Raw genomic sequence first — 23,004 nt, forward strand, 5'->3', positions numbered from 1 at the left:
CACAGGATGGTTGGACACAGCATTGCCTCCAGCTATATGGGTTCAGCTCGAGTGTTCTCAGAGGCTGAAGTTGCAGAGGTACTTGTGCGTTTAAAACTGAATAAGGCGAGGGGTCCAGATGGCGTCAATCCCAGGGTTCTTAAAGAACTCAGATCTGTGATTGTTGCCCCCCTGATAGTTCTGTATAACCAATACCTGCTAACAGGAGATGTCCCTGTTGATTGGAGAACGGCCAATGTTATACCAATCCACAAGAAGGGGAGTAGAGATGAGCCCAGTAACTACAGGCCAGTGAGCTTAACATCTGTAGTAGTGAAAATGATGGAAACTCTTCTAAAAAAGAAAATAATGGATCGCCTAAGAATCAACAATTTGATGGATCTAAACCAGCATGGCTTTACTGAGGGCCGATCATGTCAGACTAATCTCATTGATTTCTTTGATTATGCCACAAAAGTGCTGGATGAAGGTGGTGCTGTGGATATTGCCTTGATATCTGGACTTCAGCAAAGCTTTTGATACAGTTCCCCATAAAGAGCTGATAGAGAAGTTGGAGAAAATTGGGACTTAATCCCTGGATAGTTCAGTGGATTTGTGGTTGGCTGAAGGATAGATATCAGAGGGATGTTGTTAATGGTGTATATTCCGAGCAGAGACTGGTTACAAGTGGTGTGCCACAAGGGTCTGTTCTGAGTCCTATTCTTTTTAGGCTATGTACACACAACGTAAAACTACGGCCGTTGTTCTCGCCGCAGAACTACGGACGTAGTTTTGCGGTGTGTGACATAGCTTAATGTTATACACACATCGTATACGGCTCCGGCCGCTTGCTTCACTGTGTGCTATGGGAAGCTCTGATGCGGGCGCACGCTGATGCGCCCGCATTAGAACTCCGCAGGTGTAAAGATCAGCTGGCCGGTATGATCCGGCCAGAGACCGGCCGTTCCTTGACCCGGCCGGGGTCACGGAACAGCCGGTCTCATACAACGTGTGAACATAGCCTTAATATGTTTGTAAATTACATAGGAGAAGGTTAGGTAGGTAAAGTTTGTCTGTTTGCTGACGACACAAAAGTGTGCAATAGGGTTGATATTCCTGGAGGTGTCAGTAATATGAAAAATGATTTAGCTTTGCTAGATACGTGGTCCAAACATGGGAAATTGAAGTTCAACGTTTCCAAATGTAAAATAATGAACTTGGGGAGGAGGAATCCTCTATCCGAGTATCACATCGGCAGTAATGTGTTGGAAAAGACTTCAGAAGAGAAGGATTTAGGGGTAGTGCTTTCTGACAGCCTCAAAATGAATCACCAGTGCAACCAGGCGGTGGGGAAAGCAAATCGTATGCTGGGGTGTATAGCTAGAGGTATAACCAGTAGTAAGAGAGAGATTGTGATCCCGCTGTATAGAGCTCTGGTGAGGACACATCTGGAATACTGTGTCCAGTTCTGGAGACCTCACCTAAAAAAGGACATTGATAAAATTGAACGGGTCCAAAGACGGGCTACAAAAATGGTGGAGGGTGTGAGGCATAAACCATATCAGGAAAGACTTAAGGAATTGAATCTGTATAGTCTGGAGGGGGGACATGATTGAAATCTTTAAGTATGTCAAAGGAATAAATAGGGTTCAAGAGGGGAGTGTTTTTAGTTAAAGCTCAAGAACAGGAGGATACAGTGAGAGGTTAGTTGGGGGGAAAGATCAGAAGCAATGTGAGAAAATATTATTTTACTGAAAGAGTAGTAGATACCTGGAACAAACTTTCAGCAGGGGTGGTTGGTAAATCTACAATAACAGAATTTAAACACGCCTGGGATAAACATACATCTATTCTAAGATAAGAAGAAAGAAAATACTAAAAGGGCAGACTAGATGGACCCAGTGGTCTTTTTCTGCCGACAATCTTCTATGTTTCTATTCACCAATCCCTCATGGACATTTGACATACCCTGAAAAGTGTACAATATGCCCTTTCAATGTCAATGCATCAGATAACATAAAGTCCTAACTCTTCACAAGCGCCTCTGGGATTCATACAGCCGTACACAAAGAAATATTTCTTACATAGTATGAGATATAAAAATGTACTCTGAATGGTCATCTGATCTGTCAATATGAACGATTGGGAATATCAATAGTCACTTATCTCAATCTCCTGGTACAATGCGGCCATGGATGCTAAAAGAAATCCTAAAGGCATAATGAAGACTTCCCAATCCTGTTTGTCTCTTACTAAGCAATGCACATGCACCCAGCTTGGTACATGATATAAAAGAAGTATGAGAACTCCATAGCTTTGTCTTGATGGTAAAGTGCCCACTGCTCTCTCGGAGTCTATGCAGCAGCATACACAGTGTTCTGACACCTTTCTATCATAGTCAGTCTTAACTTTTTCAGCTAATTGTACTATAGTAGCTGTTATGTGGGTTTGGACTATACTCTACTCTCCATAATGCATAAATGAGCCTTGGGCCCCTATGTCCCAGTCACTGTCTCACTAATTATTCTTCCTTAGACCACATTTGGTAACTACTAATGGGAACATATGGGAACTCCCTACATGACCTGCTTATCATTGATGGTTCACTTGACGCCTAATATATCCCATCCCTAGACAGAGGTCATTGTAAAAAGATAGTCACTGTTCGCTATGCACTCACACATTACAACATTTTTACCGATCTGTGCTCCCTTTATTTTCCTTTTCCCCCCCACAGAGATGACCAATATTCAGGTAGGTTCCTCTGACAGACATGATTGTACATTTTATGATACTATCACATTTTTTTCTATAAATTTTAAATACAAGGCATCATGGCAAATTTATTTTCTTTTTTTTTTTTTATTACCACTGCCCAACACGTTTATAACTGGAAACCTACCTAAGCTTGGACACAGTAATTATTGTTCATGTTAAAACTACATTGTAACGAGTGAATAGCAACAACAAAATTTACCTACTAACCTCATGTTTGCCAAGGCACTCACTGGAAAAATGATGATTTAAAAAGAGAAAAAGAAAGAAGAAATTAGCAATTTGTTATCATGGTATAGAGCAATAAGTATAATAGACAGAATATATCTGAGACCAAACCAGCTGTTCGTCAAACAAAGAGCAGCCTCTGACAGTGCACGTATATAAGGGGGAGCTGACCTGCACACACTGTAGTGCAGGACCATGTCCTCATGCATCCAAAAGAAATCTGTGCTGTTATGTTGCATTAAAATTATCTTATGACCTGGAAATTGAGTACCAAAGTGCTGACAATGTTACATGGTTCTTGAGGAAAGGACACACATTTGATGAAGCTGTCTATGACTGCAATGTGCCTAAAAATGCTTTTTTATTTTGCTGTAAAGCATCAGAGAGGCACGGCCCATGCAGATCATAGCTTCACATATTGGTCAAAGCAAGTTATTATGTGTTCTGCGCCCTTTTGGCACTTTTTCTGCTGTCTTCCCCCCCCCCCCCATGCACAAAATGAGCTAAACAAAGTCCTCTCTGACTCACTCCTTACTCCTGGCCCCATTACAAGATCACATGTTATCTGTCTCTTTAATGGGCTGGGTCAGAGATTATAGCCCCACCCACTAAAGTGATGGAGGACACGTGACCCGCTGACATCACCTTTAGTGGGCCATGCCTCCAGCAACCTCTCTGTTCCTTTCCCCTCCACGAAATAAAAAAAAATTAGTCAGAAAAAAGACAGAAAATTCCCTTTGTGTAAGGCAGCTGTCATACGGCGTTGTTTTTTGTTTTTTTAAGCTTCTAGTGCAGTTTCTGAGCTCGAACTAAGAGTGGCTTTAAACTGATACTTCTGATTCTTCCTGGACCTATTTCTGAAATATTTTTTTCAAAGGTGTCCATAGTCTTTAAATTAGGTCATACACAATAACAGCCTGTTCATACTGAGCAAATTTGGAAGAATCCCGCCTGCCTCAGTGTCAAACAGTGTGTCTATGGGAGGGCTTGTGCACCTCTGGTCTCCGCCACAGAATTCCGCCAAATTTGCTCAGTGTAAACAGGCCCTAACAGCAAGCAAAAGCGAGATGATGACAAATAATTCTATGTACTCTTTAGCCAGGTTCCAGATGATTAGCAGTAGTTAAAGGGAATCTGTCACTAGGGGAATAGGATCCCTGTCACACCCCTCCCCCCCGCCCTCCAGCTGCTGATTGACAGGTGACTGCCTATACACAGCATGGATAGATAACTGCCAATCAGCAGCTGGTGGGCGGAGTTTTTTGCTTCTAATAAATATTCAGGACTACTGGGCTCACGCACATAATGGAGAGGACTACTTATTGTCTGTGTTATTCAGGAGGATACCTCTGGATTAGCTGCACAGAAGAATGTAAGTGATACATCATTCTGTTCAGCTTCTCTGTCACTAGTTTATGCTACCCTAAGATAGGACAGGATAAACCTGCTGACACAGTCTCTTTAAGTAATTTTTAAGCATGGATGGGGTGAAATATTTTAGAAACAATTAGGTAAGGTATTACATTAAGACACCCCCTTTTCTGCTGTATGTAATTGGCTAAAAAAAACAAACAAACAAAAAAAAAACACAATCTATATCAAATCGTTGGAAAGTAAGGCCTCAATCACACATCCATAGTGTGGCCCTTAATTGCAGACCGCACTATATTTAGGAAATATTCAAGTCAACAGTGAACAGCTGACTGACATGACAACTGACTGCAGCTTCCTTTAGTGTAAACTAGAAAAATCCTCAGTCTGAAGTTTCTGGTGACGGCTGAATACTGGACGTCTACAGAGTCTAAGAAGGTGAGGTGAATGGAGGCGAGAGGCAGGCAGACTCACATGTGTTCAGTCCATCTGCCTGACAGCATCAGTCTGGGAGATCCATTACTATTATTATACAAATTAACATTTATTTCATTATGTCCAAATGTAAGTAACCATGTAAAAGCTGAACTAGTTTCTAAGGCTGCTGATCAATAAAAGCAGAAAGCAGCCGGCATCTGGAACCATTAATCACTGGCCAAAGTTACGTCCCGCTTGTCACAGAAAGACAGCCAGACATTTCATCATCATAAAGCATCATCCTAAAGAGGAAGCAATAAAGTCATGTAAAGGATATTAATGTAACGTGAACCCAGGTCTCACCAAAAACAATCCCCAATGTATAGTATAATAGAAAGAACAGGCATAGCCCACTCATCCACAACCATGGAAGTGATATAAAAGGCCTATGCCCTAGTCACCCCACCTACAGTCACCTAAAGAACCAATTTACATTGAATCAACAGGATAATGCAGGCTTATAAATGGTCCGATTTTCTTTACTACTACAAATAGACTAACTGGAAATTATTACTAAACATATCCAACTAAATGTGAGCACTTAATGGTCATTACATGTAATTGCATCCATTTGCTATGGTTCTGGAGGTATGGTATAGAAACCTAATGAGTAATATACAAATTGCATACAGATGTCTATAATATGAGTATTGTACTTACACAGACATTGGGACAACGCAGGGAGGACATGGCAATGCTGTCTGGATATAAGCTGGTTCACATGGTTGCTCCCATGGACCAGCGGGCTGGGGCTAAAAAATAATCAAACGAAATATGCATTACTATACGTTACGGGTCTATTATTTATAATCTGCATCCGTAGGTCGTTGTGAAGAACAATGGAAAAGGAGGCTTAGAATTACACCATACACCTTAGACTAAATGACTGACTACAGCAGGTTTGGCTGACTGTAATGTATAAGGGGGCATTCAGACTCTCCACTGACAGATTATGTCGGAGAAGAGAGGGGTTGGGGGTGTAAAGGCCCTATTCCACCAACAGATCTGACGGCAAATTATCTGCCAAAGATTTGAAGCCAAACCCAGGAACAGACTATAAACAGAGATCAGGTCATAAAGGAAAGACTGGATTTCTCCTCTTTTCAAATCCACTCCTGGGTTTGGCTTCAAATCTTTGGCAGATAATCTGCAGTCAGATCTGTTGGTGGAATAGGGCCTTAAGATTTTTAGTACTCGCACCTTTTGTTTTGTGAGAGATAAGCTAGCACAAGAGCTGTCTGTCAGCAACCCGCCCCCTCCCCAAAGAGGAAACTTGAATGTTTATATGTATGGGAGATCACAAAAGATCACATAACAGTTATAGAAAGTGTATGGCCACTTTGAAGGTGCGTTCACACATACAGGATCCACAGCAGATCCCCATCAGATTTGATGCTGTGTTCCGTTATTTAGTTGCATTGATACCTGTGCCATGAAATTTGTTGTGGATCATGTACCTGTGAACACACCCTTAAGAGGTATTCTAGCCTAATGGTAAAAAGTTAATATGTTGCTGGGTCGGGAGGAAATAGAGAGAGAAAAAAACCCATACATAACTGGCCCTGATCCCACAATCCTCTCTCTTCTTTCTGCTTCTGAGAGGAGCGTTTGCAAGCAGGACCTGCTTCCTTAGCATTTGTTTCAGAAGCAGGGAGATGAGAGAAGATTGTGAGACTGGACATAGCTGAACAGTAACTGCAAGGGACCAGGGCCAAATAAGTATGTTTTTGTTTTCTATATTTCCCCCAGTGCAGCACCATATCAATTTTTACACTAGGCCCAGAATACCCCCCCCCCCCCTTTTAAAAATGTTTTAGCAAATCAACTGGTGCCAGGAAGTGTTGGAGATTTCTAATTTACTTCTATTAAAAAATCTCAAGTCTTCCAGTACTTATCAGCTGCTGTATGTCCTGCGGGAAGTGGTGTACTCTTTCCGGTCCCACACAGTGCTTTCTGCTGTTACCTCTGTCTGTGACAGAAACTTCCCAGAGCAGTTGCAAATCCTCATAGAAAACTTTGCCTGCTCTTCAGACTGAAAAGAATACCACTTCCTGTAGGACACACAGCAGCTGATGAGTACTGGAAGACTTGAGATTTTTTTAATAGAAGTAAATTACAACACTTTCAAGGTTCTCTTGCAAGTTATCTTTGATTGCTGGAGGTCTCAGGAGGTCACAACAAACTTGTAAGGCATCAATCTTACAACAAGTGTCCAAAGCAGACAATTTCATTAAAGGGGTTACTCCAGAGTACACGTTACCCCCTATCAACATGACATGCGTGAGGCCACTTGATTTATTGTCTATGGGAGCACTGGAGAAAGCGGAGTAAAGTGCTCAGTTATCTCTAGCGCTCCCGTAAACAATGAATGGTGCAGAGGGCACATGTGCAACCTGCGCCTCCTATCTGAGCTGTGACTCGGGTCTCTGTTCTCTTCAATAAGCGGAGTCCCACTGCCCGGACCCCTGTGATCTAATACTTAACCCCAATACCGTGTATAGGGTTGTGAGTTTCTAAGAAGCTGAAACATCCCTCATCATGGATTACCATCTTATATACAGTATTACAAGCAATTTGATCATCTTCTTTCTCCAGATTACTTCTTACCAGGCCTTTCTGTTTAACAAGAGCCTCGTCATGGCAGGGCGCGGGGCACAGGTGACCACACTTCTGTAATGTTTTCTGACAAATCTGACGGCAGGGTGGGCAAGGACCAAAGTGGCATCTGTGCTTCTCCCTAGCCTCATGATGGCACGTAGATGGTCGACTAAATGAAGATAAAATAAATCCAAGATGTAGAAACAAAAGCAAATAAAATGCAAACTGAATACAGATAAATGTTATATAGTAAAGCCAAAAGTGAAAACGTATTAGTAGCTCCTTTTATTTAACTGTATAATGGTATTCTCTGCCTTCAAACAATGCCCAGTGGCTGAGTGGGTAAAGATGCTTAGTTTATATGGCGTCCTATGTAAGAGCAGGTGCTATACAGAACATTATTAGACAAAGTACACAGTGGAGGCCCTCTATACCATACCTGCAGAGCTCCTTACACCGGGGAGGCTTGGTGCTACGCTCTCTGCCACAGGGAACAGTGAGTACAGTCTTTCCACAATTGCATTTCACATCAACAGTCTCAGGACATGGATAGCAGCTTCCTACATTAAAAATGATATAAGATGTAAGTGGCTGTCTTTCCACCATCCATTGAAGAGAATTTTCACGGTTTTGGCTACTGGTGATCAACCTGAAACTTGAAAATACATTCAGCTTCCTTCCTTGTTGAGTAACAATCTGTGACGATTACCACTTCTAGGGGGCTTACGTATTAATTTTATTCCATAGAACATGAAGGAGGAAATTTTGCCACCATGTGTCAAGGAAGTGTTTCACTGCACCTGAGGAGCTAGAGCTGTTCCCTTTTTTTGATATCAGTTATTGCTCACTGATTCTTGTTTTTATTTTTCTAACAGTACAACGCACATATTTAAGCTGACAATTCCTACATTCAATTACATAAACTGCATGATAACTTTCACACTTAATATAATCTGAGATTTTATATGTTTGTCGACTACTACTGTCAATATAATTCCTAATGGAGTTTGTGTACTTACACATACTGCAAAGTGGGAGACCACATCTAAAGTTCACTGCTAGATGTTTGACATATTGCATATTATACTGTGTGTGTATATATATGCCATATTGTTTGAATAATGTTTCCAACATTGTTATTATCTCATGTAGTTTGAAACAATCATGATACACAATATTAAAGGGAACCTGTCACCCCCCGTGCCGGGGTGACAGGCTCCCGACCCCCCGTTAGAGACCCCTATACTTACCTCATCCCGCCGGGTCCCGCTTCTGGATTCGGTCGGGTCCCGGAGATCTCAGCCGCTGCAGCCCGGCGCGCGCGCTGACAGATGAGTCCAACGCTCATAGAGAATGACGGAGCGCTGGACTCTCCTGTCATTCTCTATGGGTGTTGGACTCATCTCTCAGCGCGCGCGCCGGGCTGCAGCGGCTGAGATCTCCGGGACCCGACCGAATCCAGAAGCGGGACCCGGCGGGATGAGGTAAGTATAGGGGTCTCTAACGGGGGGTCGGGAGCCTGTCACCCCGGTACGGGGGGTGACAGGTTCCCTTTAAGCTAGGTTGTAGATAATTTTATATAGGCCTCTGTATTGCTTGTCTCTGTTCACTTAGAGTTGTTAACACACGTGGATGCATAATGGAGATAATGGAGTTACGTCTTCTATGCTTAATGGAGAAGTGCAGAGAAAATTTTCATTAAAGAATTGTATTGCCCCCCAAAGTTATACAAATCCCCAATATACACTTATTACTGGAAATGCTTGTAAAGTGCTTTTTTCCCTGCACTTACTACTGCATCAAGGCTTCACTTTCTGCATAACATAGTGATGTCACGACCCGACTCCCAGAGCTGTGCGGGCTGTGGCTGCTGGAGAGGATGATGGCAGAGGGATGTTCAGTGTCCCTCCAGTGCCTTGTGTCCCTCAGTGTCCCACTGCCATCATCCTCTCCAGGAGCCACAGCCCGCACAGCTCTAGGAGTCAGGTCGTGACATCACCATGTTATCCAGGAAGTGACATCACCATGTTATCCAGGAAGTAAAGCTTTGATGTAGTAGTACGTGCAGGGAAAAAAAGCACTTTATGTGCATTTCCTGTAATAAGTGTATATTGGTGATTTGTATAACTTTTGGGGGGCAATGCAATACTTAAATGAAAATTTTCGACAGACTTCTCCTTTAAACCAATCATTGCTGCACTTTATGTTGTTTGCATAGTATTTTTCTATTGGTTGCCGTCTGTTTTTAACTGTTGTTTATGGCTATACCCATTAGATCATGACTAAGTGCACATGCACATGAAACACATTGATCTCTATCAGCAATATGTTTTGTACTGCTTTTAACATGGATATTTTATATAAAAAAAAAAAACTCAGATTTTAACGTTGCCCTTGAGTGCTGGGACCATCATGTCATTCCCTTAGTGTTGCAACTGACAGGTGGCTACTGTGAAATCCGTGCACCCATATAGATGAACTGTGTCCTCCACGGCAAGAAAGAGGTGAGCTGATTGGCACTCATTTTGTATATTGTTTATAGTCAACTAATGACTATGTGCCATTCATGAACATATACTTTTGTTTTGCAGGACTCAATAAGGTGATCTGTGACACTATCGAGTCCTACACAATTATGAAATGGATCAAATATAGTCACTAGTTGACTATATTAGCCCACTAATCTAAATAGTACCCTCCCTGTCTTTTTGGACTGACATTCAGGCCTGAGCCTCCAGCCAAGGCAGGGGGATGTGGGGGAGGGAAAGAGCTTGCATGCTCGCTCAGCCTCACTTCTGGGGCACTTCAGCTTCCGGGGAAAAATGTAATTTTATAACTATGCAAATGGCCATTAGCAAAGACAGAGGCATCATTTGTCTTATCCCCCATCACCTATCTGCCTGTGTCTGCAGCTCTGTACCTGGTACGGACCTGACAAATTCCCTTTAAAGGATTTGTCTTACTTATTTCATAATTTTAATAGAAATACATAAGACTTATTACTGCTGAATGCATAACCGCAGAGTGCACAGGGGGCTGAATAACTATAAAGCATCATGCAAAATCTGCCATTTTCTTTCCTTCTTGAAATCATTTCATACGTCTTAATCAGATTAGCAGAATGTCAGCTCCTGAATTCTAAGAAAGTCAATTTTAAACAAATACCATAAAGGCCTTATACTTTCATGTGGTTAGTTATCAGGGTGTTCATCCTTGTGACCTTTAGAAGGGATCCTATTCATAGTTATATCGCATCTGAGATGCAAATAAAAGCCCGGAGCACAGAAAGCCTCATAAGGAGTCTCTGCATTCCTTATAACCTTTCATATAATCAAGATACGCACTGCCAGGCATTCCACCAGTGACGGCCCCATAAATAAGGCCCAAGTGTTATTTTAGCAACAAGTTAACTTCAAAGAAATGGGAACAATCAATATTGTTTTTAGGACTAGAACCATAAAATGTGGCCGCTGCATAAATTCTTGATTTGGCTTGATATGGTTGTTAATGTGCGGCGTGGTACTATTGGTGCCAGCAAATTCAATGCATTAACAAGATGATATACAAACAGGGATTGAGACTAAAAAACAAACAAACGTTAAACTCAATCTTCATAACTGCTGCCTATAGGAAACCACATAAGATACTAATGGGAGCTCTCATTGCACTTGACTTCAGAGCACAGCAGTAACAGGGAAAGAACTGGAAGAGTCAATGTTGGCTTTAGCCGGCAAAGCAGTGACTAGCAACCACATCTATTAACCTCATTCCACGGAGGAGTTCTAAACGTTCACACGTCCTTCAGGAGACACAGAACCCTTCATCCTTTACAAAGAATTCAGGTTTCTCTTCTCTAATGTTCTTCAGTGTTGTAGCTATACGGATCCAGTTGTGAATAAGTCTATAAAACAAGGGGCCCATAGGCCCACCTGCCATTAGGACTTCCCCCTTTCCTGCAAAGAAAAAGCCCCTTTGTGTAGAAAGACAAAAATGTGCCTAAAACTCAAGTGGACCATTTTTTTTGGTGTCTGCCTTATTGTAAGCAGCACTGTATACAAATTCCCAATGCAAACCAGTGTCAACATGTCGGGTGCTTCTCACATACACCACCCTGATAGTAGCTGACATAAGGACCTGTGTGCAAAGTCATAGAGCCAAGATCAGGGGGAGGTAAGTAAACATCTGTTTAAAGAGCAATGGAATGAGAAGTCTGATATTGGTGGCCCATGCTTGGAGGGGACCCTATGCAAAACTCTGGAATAGAGCCCAGCACTCCCTAGCTGTGCCCTTACTTTCTGGGCTTACAATCTAGACTCTTAACCTAGTGCACATTGCCATTTATTAAAGAACGGGCAGGTTTTCATTAAATGTCTAAATTATTAGAAGAGCCATTTCCGATATAAATAACATTACAATCAAATGGCTCTCTCTTACCTCTGTGGCACACCGAGGGGCACTTATGATTCCGACATCCCAAGGTACGTCCACATTGCTGATCGCAGGTTGGGCAGTTTCCTGTACAACACTAGACAAAAACACATACTTATAGAAGCAAAGATACTACAAATAAAATCGATTAATATGGACATCTAATGATACTGCAAATATTAAACCAAATAATTTGATGCCTCATAATTATATCAGCATTACTTCCCCTATGCGGTATGCCATAAAACCATGTATATTTTGGTTCTAACAGGACACTAAATATTTTAGAAAAAAAATGAAGCTAGAAGACACATAGCGCCCTTCCGGCTCCTCCCCCCTGCTTCCATGCCAACACTTTCCCACTCTTCTGCCACTCCCTATTTACCCAGCTCCACCAATGTTGTGTGGCACTGACCTGTGACCACTGAAACCAATAAGCAGCCACGGCAATGAGCTCAGTGGTGTTGACATGCCATCACTACACCTAGGTATAGGCTGTAACATTAATTTGTCAAAAGACTGCCTCACCACTGTAAACCAAGGTCACCAGGGGACCAGAGAGGCCTCTTTGTGCCCCTATTAGGCCCAGGGCCATATGTGCCATGAAGTGAGAAGAGTATCTCACCACAGGCAGCCTCTTCTGCTACACCTCTGGATGTGGGATGCCAGGCAGTCAGGACTGGGAGTGCAGTCATTTGGAAATTGTATGAATAGAGATATACGCTACACTTTTCTGGTACTGTGTATGCTGCAGATTTTCTGTACTTAAACTAGGCCTACGGCCTAATGGGATTATACAAACATTGACAGGCTTTTTTGCCCCAAAATTGTACCAATGAAAACTACAAAAGTCATCTCACAAACAACAGTCTCCCACACCACTCAATGACAGAAAAAAAAAAAAAAAAATGAATATGGTGACACAAGTAAAAACAGTTAAAACTGTAAAGGGCCTAATACACGGGACGATTATCGTGCGAAAAATAATTATATTGTTTGAATTTAAACGATAATCGTTCTGTGTAATTGCAGGCAACGATTGAAAAATAGTTTGTGTGTCGCTGATCGTTGATTTAGCTCTGAACCTAAAATCATTGTTAATCGTTTGCTGTAATTCCACATTTGTTCGCTCAAGTTCCGCATTTTTTCACCAATCGCTCAGTGTAATTGCACATTGTTCATTGTTTTGCTGGGATCAGATGGAGTAAACGTTTATAGTAACGATCATAGTAACGACCATCATCCTGTGTAATACGGTGAACGATTTCAGGTTAACGATTAACAATCTTGTTTGAGATTGTTTATAGTTAGTCGTTAAAAATCCCTTTGTCTAATAGGGCCTTAAGGCCCCTGATCCAATGGATGATTTTAGTTCGGATAAATAGTAAATCATTCGGGACGAAGCGATAATCGTTCAGTTGAATAGCAGTTGGCGATTAAACGATAAATCGCTGATCACTTACTGAGACCTGGACCTTTTTTAATGTTGCTCGTTAGTACATGGTTCGCAAGTTGTTCGGTGTAATAAAACATTGCGTTCAACAGCTTAATAGTGCAAATCCTATTGGCACATTGACAGAGACCATACTTCCATTTAAAATTTTATTTTGCATTTTTGGTTCATTATTCTATTAATTATTCAATTATTTGTATTCAATAATAAGATAGTTGTGGATTGACACCCACCGGAGGCAGAGAGAATGAGAAAAAAAAATGACTCGCCCCACCTACTCGAACGATAATCTGTTATTCATTGTTCTGTGGAATCCCTCTGAAGCGAACGATCTGAAATCCGTGGAATGACTCTGAAGCGAACTCTGAAGGACGACCGCAAGAACGACTAGAATTAAATATACGACATGGAGAGAAAGGAGCTGTTGCACATCACACCTATGGCTGACACTAAGGCCACTCGGCTAAACTTAAAAACCAACGCCAGGATGTTGGTATATAATTTGATCAAACCATATTGCCCTATGTACCCATGTGAACCTGGGGACCGGCACGTGGTACATAGGGCAATATGGTTTGATCAAATTATATACCAACATCCTGGCATTAGTTTTTAAATGTGGCCGAGTGGCATTAGTGTGAGCCATAGGTGTGAGGTGCAACAGCTCCTTTCTCTCCATGTCGTAATTTACTTTTCTCCCTTTTCTGAGCAGTTGGCACTCTTCTTTTTAAGACCCACAAGACCCAAATTAGCAGGAGACACCTGTGCACACATGTCAAGTACCTCCTGTCTTTCCCATTCTACCTGCAGGAGCTATGGTGAGTACAAGATCATATTCACACTGGTGTTGTTTGGCGGCAGCTTTCTCTGCCGGTGGTGCCTGCTGGGTTTTGGGGGGGGGGGGGCCTTTGGGTTTGGTCCTGTGACATTGGGGTTGCAGGGCCATTCTATGGCCTCCCTTCCCTGCTTGTGCACGCTTTGCGGGGTTGGCAGTCGCTGACCGACACAGTGTGAAGATAGAGTAGGGACCCATGTGAACCAGTAGACCGGCACGTGGTACATGGGGCAATATGGTGTGATCAAATTTTATACCAACATCCTGGCGTTGGTTTTTAAATGTTGCAGAGTGGCATTCGTGTCAGCCATAGGTGTATTGTGCAGTAGCTCCTTTCTCTCCATGTCGTAATATACTAGAATTAAAGACCATTATTCCGTTGGATTGTGTGAACGATCTCAAGAAGCTCAAGCGGTGTTTCGTTATTGTAAAGATTATCTGAACGATAATTATTCCGTGGAATAGAGCCCTAAGGGCATGTTCACACTGAGTAAATCAGGCGGAATTCCACTGCAGAAAGTTCCGCCTGTCTCAGTGTACCATAGCCTGTCTATGGGAGAGCGCGCACAGTGGAGGAGCGCACGCTCTCCCATAGAGAAGCAGCGTCCCACTGAGGCAGGCGGTATTCTGCGATGGAGAGCTGCTCCGCGGAATTCTGCCTGATTTACTCAGTGTGAACATACCCTAAATGGACAAAATAACATAACTACACTGCAGAGTAACGTTATGTAATTGATCTCGCATGGTAAATGTGGTAAAAACAAAGCCCAACAAACAATGGCAGAATGTGATGTTTTGTTTTTCCTACCATAAAAAAGATTTTATCCTAAACAGCATTTTAGTTCAATTACATGACTATAGAAACTCACCAATAACTTCATGGAACAAACATTTAGTTGTGAGGGTTACAATAGATAAATGCTGGGGTATTGCCACTATAACATGTTGGCCATGTTTTACTCTGTGGACAGGTGAACAGGTTAAGGGCTAGGATAACCCCTTTAAGGCCCAGCAGTCTTTAGAAGGTTAGCATGACTCAGTCCTTAAAAGTGATAAAAACTGCTAGACTTTTCCCATGGTAACTGCTATACTAACAAATATTAGATGTCCGTCATATGTCTGACACTTCCCTATCGAGGTGCATGTGGATGCTGTAATGGGATAAAAAACACCCTTTCTTTAAAGCAATCCCAATAAGTAGTTGTGAGTTTTGATTAAAAAAAATATAGAAAATAGAGTGATTATAGTGAAGGAATGTCTACTCTGCTCCAGGAAAGAATAATGAGAAGCAATAAACTTCCCATCTGAAATCCCTTTGCACACTCTGTAATCTTAGAGCAGACACAACATATTATAGTGAAGATACCGCATGGCACTCATCTACTGCAACCCCCTCAACCAAATGTTTCTACCATAAAATGAGTTTCTATAGTGACCCTGCTGAAATGCTGTCCTGTATAATACCTTGTAACAGAAAGACTTATGCGCCATGACAGAAGGAAAGTAATCTGAACTTAAAGGGGTACTACAGTATTAAAGTTGCTATAATTATATATATATATATATATATATATATATATATATATATATATATATATATATACACACACACACACATCGAAGAGTCTGAACACCGAGCGGTGTCTTTCCATAGGAAATATTGTTAATGTGTTTAATTGGTTTCAGCACCAACCAATAATAACCTATACTACTCATTTATTACATTAAAAAGTGCCCAGTTTAATCACTACAATACAGTACAGAAAAGCACTATACAGTGGTGCCTCATACAATACAATATTAAAGCACAACTCCAGTGCTGATAAAAATAAAAATAAAATCAATTATAAACAAAGTTTTCCCATTTAGCATCCCTTCTGAGTCTGTCTCCGTTTGAATTTCCCGCTGTTTGCAGGTCCCTGAACCTTCAAGTTGGTGTCTTCATTTTTTTCTTCACTTTCTGGTTTGGGGTTTCCCATGATGCACTTTGCCTCCTGTGATGTCTGACTCTGTAGAATTGTTAGATGGCTTACAGCTTGCTCAGCCAATCAAAGCTGAGCAACATTAGACATCTGACAAATGGAGGCTGGCCTGACAGGTCTTAGACCCGCCTTCCTCTTGATCATGTCATTTTCACAAAATGGCTGCCACAGAGCAGCCTGGGGTCAACAGTCATTAGGTAAGAATTCGTTTACTTCACTTTCTGGTGGGGGGTTGAGGGGGGAAAAGATAGGGAAGGGGGGAGGGGGGCAGATAGGTGATTGAAGCATATTACAAAGTTATAGAACTTTGCAATGTTTTTCAATTACTGGGAAAAAAATCTCTCATTTCCTGCCACCTCCCCCCCAAACCCATCATTCACTCTAAATGCTAAAAACGCTCAAATTTATCAGCTCACAGTAAGTATGCAGTAACAGCAGTTCATAGGAGTTTACAAAGGAAAATGTGCCTGAAGAGCAATAGAAGCAGACAGACTAAGCAGCTTGTACAGTCTTAAATTGCACCCCGGAGCTTGATTCACTGTTTACACACTACTCAGTACTGCTCTGTAATGTCTTCCATGCTGCTGCTCCTGAGCATGTGGTTTAGAGATATAGGGAAGGAGGATATCGTGTGTGTGTGTGTGTGTGTGTGTGTGTGTGTGTGTGTGTGCGTGCGTGTAGAAGACATCATAGCAGCTAGTCCTAACCCAGTAGCTCAGTGAAAACTGAAAAATTTGAGATGGAGACCACACAGCAAAAGTCTGACAAAATAGGCCAGATATAACGCTGCTCCACATTTACATACGCATCAGCTAAGTAACTTGAAAGTGAAGGGGTATGCTTGTTCCTATGACTAAAACCTGTGATTTGGATGGGGAATACACAACAGTTGCTGCAACCAAATCAGCATGTTTCTGCATAGAAAAATTTAAACAAGCGCCTAAAAATAATAATGAAAAAAAAAATTATATATATATATATATATATATATATATGTATGTGTGTGTGTGTGTGTGTGTGTTTATTTTTTTATTTTATTTCAACCACCAAGTGTTATTCTTTACTCATAAAAAGAACAAAGTGGAAGAAAAATGGGAGTTACCACATGGACAGAATACAGGACCAGATATGCATATCTGATTGACAGAGAACAGTCTACCAGAGCAGGGGCTGATCTGTACACTATACAGTAGCTGACGTCCAACCAGTCAATGGCAATCACTAATCAACTATGATTAATAGCAGTCTTTCAACAGATTCCCAAGAATCCATAAAGGAAGGACACTGTGATCTGGAAGAAGTAAGTGCTTGGCCACACTGTGTGAAATCAATTGAAAGAAAACACAAGAAACACAGAAGCCAGATGTACATCTTGAGAACCGCTCCAACAGCCCATGTGCCTTTGGCTTATTATAAATGATTTATTTGAGAATGATGTGCAATTGCTATCAGGAACAGCGGTCACCACTCCCAGTGAGTGCTAGATGAATGATGGTGTGTGCACAAGTACTTTTCAATGTGTAACACTAGACCAGGAAGGGAAGACAAGGAGAAGCTAGGAAATATTAGAATTCTTGTTTTCCATTAGTCTGGTGTAATAAAAGTCTAAGGTTTCCTCCCAGACGTCTGTGGCCACATACTGATGACCAGAGCATAGCTACAAATGAGACGAGACTTAATAGAGTTTAGGAGAATGAACGATCCTAATGTGTGGACACAGACTCATCCAGAACTAAAGACAGTACTAAATTAAAGGACTGTCAAGTCATAAAACTGGTAATAAAGATGCTGGAGGACATAATACCTCTACGTCGGAGAAGGGTGAAGATTCAGGGGCTGACAACAATCTTCAGGAATTCTGAACAAGGATTCGCAGGTACAGCAAGACGTATTCCAGTGAATTCCAGCTTTTATTTTTAGAAGAATAAAATAATTCCAGGAATGACAAGTTTAGCGCTTAGACATCCCTGGAATAAAGCACTTTCATTAAGAGAGATCCCTTACAGCAGCCATAGGGACCTTAACAACCTGTAGTCTGGAGAGGATTCATGGCATGCTCTGTGACCTGTGCAGAGGTCAGTGTGCAGGATGGAGGAGACTGTGACCATCTCCTACATGGTTTCATACATGTCTTTTGTATATACTAGTGTCACCTTTCATTGTAAGGCTAGGTTCACATGATGTGGCTGATTAACTGAAGAACCCACAAAAAGAAGAAAGGCTTTCTTTCCTTTGTTTTCAGCTATTTTTGGACCATTTACTTCTCTCCTGATCACCCCATACACATGAACGATTGCAAGCATGTGTTCAGAAATTAGAGTGGGAATAAAGTTCTACGAGGATCCTTTGGTGACGGCTTATTTTCTCAAAATCAGCAAAGTGAAATTCAACAAGCCAGTCCTTCCCAGGAGGTTCCCATACACATTAAATGGTGAAGCAGTCCCACCAAAATTGGAGGGTTAAAGCGACTCTGTACCCACAATCCGACGGAGTATCTGTGCCCTAACTTTGCACCACCCCTCTGTCCCTCCTCCCCACCCTCTTCAGCATTAGGAATGCCACTGGAACATTTTCTTCATGCTGAACATTGCACAGGTGGTTAATGATCCAGCCCATGTTCAGTATTCACACTGCTGACGAATAGGAGACAATTCCTAATGATGAAGAGGGTGGGGAGGAGGGACGGAGGGGTGGTGCAAAGTTAGGGCACAGATACTCCAGTTTGACTCAGGGCTGCAAGTTTAAAAGTTGTTTTTTAGGACAATAACCACTTCACCTGCCGATCTGACCACAGGACAGATCTTGGATTAAAAGCAGCTATCCGAAAATCCATGTGGTTTGGGGGGGTCAGATTGTGGGTACAGAGTCCCTTTAAGTGGGCGGAAGTGTAAGGTAAATGGCGGCCTTAAAAGTTCTCCTTGGATTAGCCACACAAATTATTATATATTTTTAATAAAATGTTTTGCTTTGATACAAAATTGCAAGTCATGTTTTTTTTTATTGCAGAAATCAGTAGTATAAGCGATTTTAGGAAACTCTGTAATAGGTTTCATCAGCCAAAAAAGCCTCCTTCTGTACTCAAGAAGCAATCTCCCAGCCTCCCCCCCTGACTTCTTATCTGTGCATTATCAGGCAAACACGTCTTCATTACAGAGAAGCCAGTGAAGACGGGCTCTGCTCTCTCCATTGTAAGCCTATGAAGGGGGGAGGGGCTGAGGGAGCAGGAAGAGGTGACATGAAGGTCAGCTGTTTGTAGACTCTCTGGGCACCTAAACCGCAGGATTCTGGGGTCAGAAAGGTCAGTGCTTATCTAAGAACTTACTGAGAGAAGATTGCAGGGTGTTGTGCTGTGCAGGACTGCTCCGTGCTCAGTCACTCCTAACAGCCCCTCCCCTCTCCATAGCCACATAATGGAGGAAGAAACCCTGCTTCATCTGATGTGAGGGGGGAGGCTGGGAGATTGCTTTTTCAGTACAGAAGGAAACTCTTTTAGTACATAAAACCTATTACAGAGTTTCTTAAAATCGCTTGTACTGTTGATATTTAATGTTTTCAGAAAAATGGCCCTGAAATTACAGTTACGCTTTAAACATGTTATGCTCATTAAGCATACTTCCAGAAAATACGTACTTTTTATTTTATTTATTTTTTAAAGATTTTGTTCAGAATATTATGTAGTTTAAGCTAAAACCTGGACTACAATGTAATAGAGAAGCAGTATCTGCCCTCTATGCTTCATCTCTCTTTATAATCCACAACTTATTTGGGCTTCAAAAACTAAATCCCAGAACATGAACAAAACTGGATGAAGCCCTGCACAATCACAATAATTGTAAGATTCTAAACCTCATTTACTTCTACTTTTTTAGTTGATAACAAAAAAAAAAGTGGCATTGTATATGAGCGTTGTTATAACTAAAGCAGGAGTTGTGAACTCCAATGTAGCAGCGCCCCTAGTGGCCACAGTATATAGAGGCTGATTGTAGTTTTATCCAGTAACTCAATTTTATCAAACCTCGCTCTGACTGTGATTTATATCACAGGTGTTAAACATGCAGCCATCCAGCTGTTGCAAAACTACAATTCCCATCATCCCTGGACATTGTTGTTAGCTCAGATATTGGGCAGTGACCAAGGCTGTGCTGTGCACACTGGGGGTACAAATATGTCCAATAACACAAATGGGTTAAATGTACTATTTCCACATTCTGACATTTTTATAAGAAAAGGATTTCTATCATTGACAGATCACATAGGACGTAGTTACTGACAGGACCAGGCAGGCTAAATTAATAGAAATGTCACACAGAGAATATGTTTCCCAGTAGTAACTATAGTAAATGTCACCTTGAATAATTTAATGAAATTTTAATAAAAGTATACAGTATAAAGTAGAATATACAGTAACTAATCTAAGCTAATGTGACACTAATGCAGTAATAAATGCTACATTTACCAGGCTTTTCACATCCCTGACATATCGGTCTATGTGCACCATATACATACTATTGCAACGTCAACTTGCCCCCTTTCCCATTAAGTAGTCCTTTTATACTTATGAGACAACAGAGGCTGAAGTCTGAATTACTGCTCTTTAAAAAAAAAAAAAAAAAAAAAAAAAGTCAGTGAAATGCGGACAAAGTAGATTTTCACAGATTTTCCCATCCTTTTCAACCTTTTTTCTGGGGCTCGAGATACATTAATAAAAAATTTTTCAAATTCCCAAGATCAATGGGTGAAACTATTGTAGGCTGAGATTAGTTGTAGTTGTGTGTGCTGGAATATTGCTGCCTTATTATAGTGTTATTGTGCTATACGTTAGATCCACTGTAAGGCTAGGTTCACACTGCGTTTTCAGTATCCGTTTAACGGATCCGTTTTTTTTAACGTCCAGAAAAATAGGGTAAGCAACGTTTTTTGGTCCGTTTTGGTCCGTCAAAAAAAAAACGGATCCGTTTTTTTTTTATAATGGAAGTCAATGGAAAAACGGATGCACACAAATTAATCCGTTTTTTGCAATCCGTTTTTCATGCGTTTTTTGCAAAAAACGGATGCGTTAAACGGATGCTGAAAACGCAGTGTGAACCTAGCCTAACAGTGAAACTACCTGCAGAGTATGACTGACACACACACACACACATCTAGTGCCGCTCTCCAACCTATTGCAGCATGGACTCTACAGGACCTCTGAAGGAAGCCTGTGACATCTAGCACCAAGATATCAGCAGCAGATCCTTTCAGTCCTGTAAGTTATGGTGTGACTAGTGATGTCACGATACCAGAATTTTGAGTTCAATACCAATACTCGATTTTTTAGTTCGATACTCGATACCAGTTCGATACCTCGAAAAAAAATACAACACCCCCCCTTATAAGATCAGCACCCTCCTCTCCTGACATCCTCTGTGCTGCTGTGACCTCCCCTATAAGATCAGCACCCTCCTCTCCTGACATGCTCTGTGCTGCTGTGACCCTGTGACCTCCCCTATAAGATCAGCCCCCTCCTCTCTTGACATCCTCTGTGCTGCTGTGACCCTGTGACCTCCCCTATAAGATCAGCCCCCTCCTCTCCTGACATCCTCTGTGCTGCTGTGACCCTGTGACCTCCCCTATAAGATCATCCCCCTCCTCTCCTGACATCCTCTGTGCTGCTGTGACCCTGTGTCCTCCCCTATAAGATCAGCCCCCTCTTCTCCTGACATCCTCTATGCTGCTGTGACCCTGTGACCTCCCCTATAAGATCAGCCCCCTCCTCTCCTGACATCCTCTGTGCTGCTGTGACCCTGTGACCTCCCCTATAAGATCAGCCCCCTCCTCTCCTGACATCCTTTGTGCAGCAAGGGACCAAACATTATGTTTATTGGGGACAGCATGGGGGGGGTTAGTAGTGGATTATAATGTGGGCGGACTGACGGGGGGGGGGGGGGCAGGTTGGGTGAACAGCCCGGGGCCCAGGGTACATTTAATCCGCCACTGGGTACAGACTACAACCCCCACAGTGCAGGGAGCTGGTGAAGGCTGCCAGGTCTGGACGGACAGGAGAGGGTTACTCTGCCTGGCAGGTCAGTTCCTGTCAGGGGGCAGGGGTGTAAGGGCAGGGATGCGGGGGCACACCAGAGGGCAGGGATGCGGGGGGCACACCAGAGGGCAGGGATGCGGGGGCACACTAGAGGGCAGGGATGCGGGGGGCACACTAGAGGGCAGGGATGCGGGGGCACACTAGAGGGCAGGGATGCGGGGGCACACTAGAGGGCAGGGATGCGGGGGCACACTAGAGGGCAGGGATGTGGGGGCACACTAGAGGGCAGGGATGTTTGCAATGTCTGCACACATCCCCTGCTCTCACTGCGGTACCTGTGGACACTCAGCATGAAGCTTGTCAAAGCTGAGGGGAGGGGGATTTGTAAAGGGAGCTAATTTAAGGTGGAACAGACAGCCTGAACCTCGGCCACCAGGAAGATTAACCTTTGCTGCTGGCCAAGGTTCAGGCTGTCTGTTCCACCTTAAATTAGCTCCCTTTACAAATCCCCCTCCCCTCAGCTCCGGGAAGCTCCCAGCTGTCGGACCTCCGTTACTCCGTGCATATTCATGTGTGCACTCTCAGGCCGGTCAGGAAGCGCAGCCACCGAGAGTGTGCATACATGAATATGCATAGGAACAGCGCCGGGGATGGACGGAGGGCGAGCCGGCATCAGAGTCCTCAGCCCTAGACGCAGCTCCTCACTCCGGCTGCTGCATTCCAGGAGGGACAGGAGGCTGAGGTGTGACAGGCTGCGGGTGATTAGCAGCGGGGGTCTGTTACACATAGTAGCCGACCCGCACTGCTTCTGGAACGGCTCAGTATGGGTCAGATGCCGCTGTCAGTGTGACAGCGGCAT

At 42.6% G+C, this 23,004-nt stretch overlaps 1 protein-coding gene across 3 annotated transcripts in view; it reads right to left on the reverse strand.

Moving 5' to 3' along the window:
• NFXL1 (nuclear transcription factor, X-box binding like 1) overlaps nucleotides 1-23,004 on the reverse strand; it is a 75,757-nt gene that overhangs the window by 36,085 nt on the left and 16,668 nt on the right. For all 3 annotated transcript variants that reach the window (XM_069977588.1, XM_069977587.1, XM_069977590.1), the window contains exons 12-16: nucleotides 11,863-11,953; nucleotides 7,868-7,988; nucleotides 7,438-7,597; nucleotides 5,491-5,582; nucleotides 2,965-2,986 (exon numbers count right to left, since the gene is read on the reverse strand). In XM_069977588.1, coding sequence (XP_069833689.1) covers nucleotides 2,965-2,986; nucleotides 5,491-5,582; nucleotides 7,438-7,597; nucleotides 7,868-7,988; nucleotides 11,863-11,953 — 486 coding nt within the window. The remainder of the gene's footprint in view (nucleotides 1-2,964; nucleotides 2,987-5,490; nucleotides 5,583-7,437; nucleotides 7,598-7,867; nucleotides 7,989-11,862; nucleotides 11,954-23,004) is intronic.

The sequence above is a fragment of the Dendropsophus ebraccatus genome, chromosome 7 (assembly GCF_027789765.1).
Source record: "Dendropsophus ebraccatus isolate aDenEbr1 chromosome 7, aDenEbr1.pat, whole genome shotgun sequence".
In the NCBI taxonomy this organism is placed as follows: Eukaryota; Metazoa; Chordata; class Amphibia; order Anura; family Hylidae; genus Dendropsophus; species Dendropsophus ebraccatus.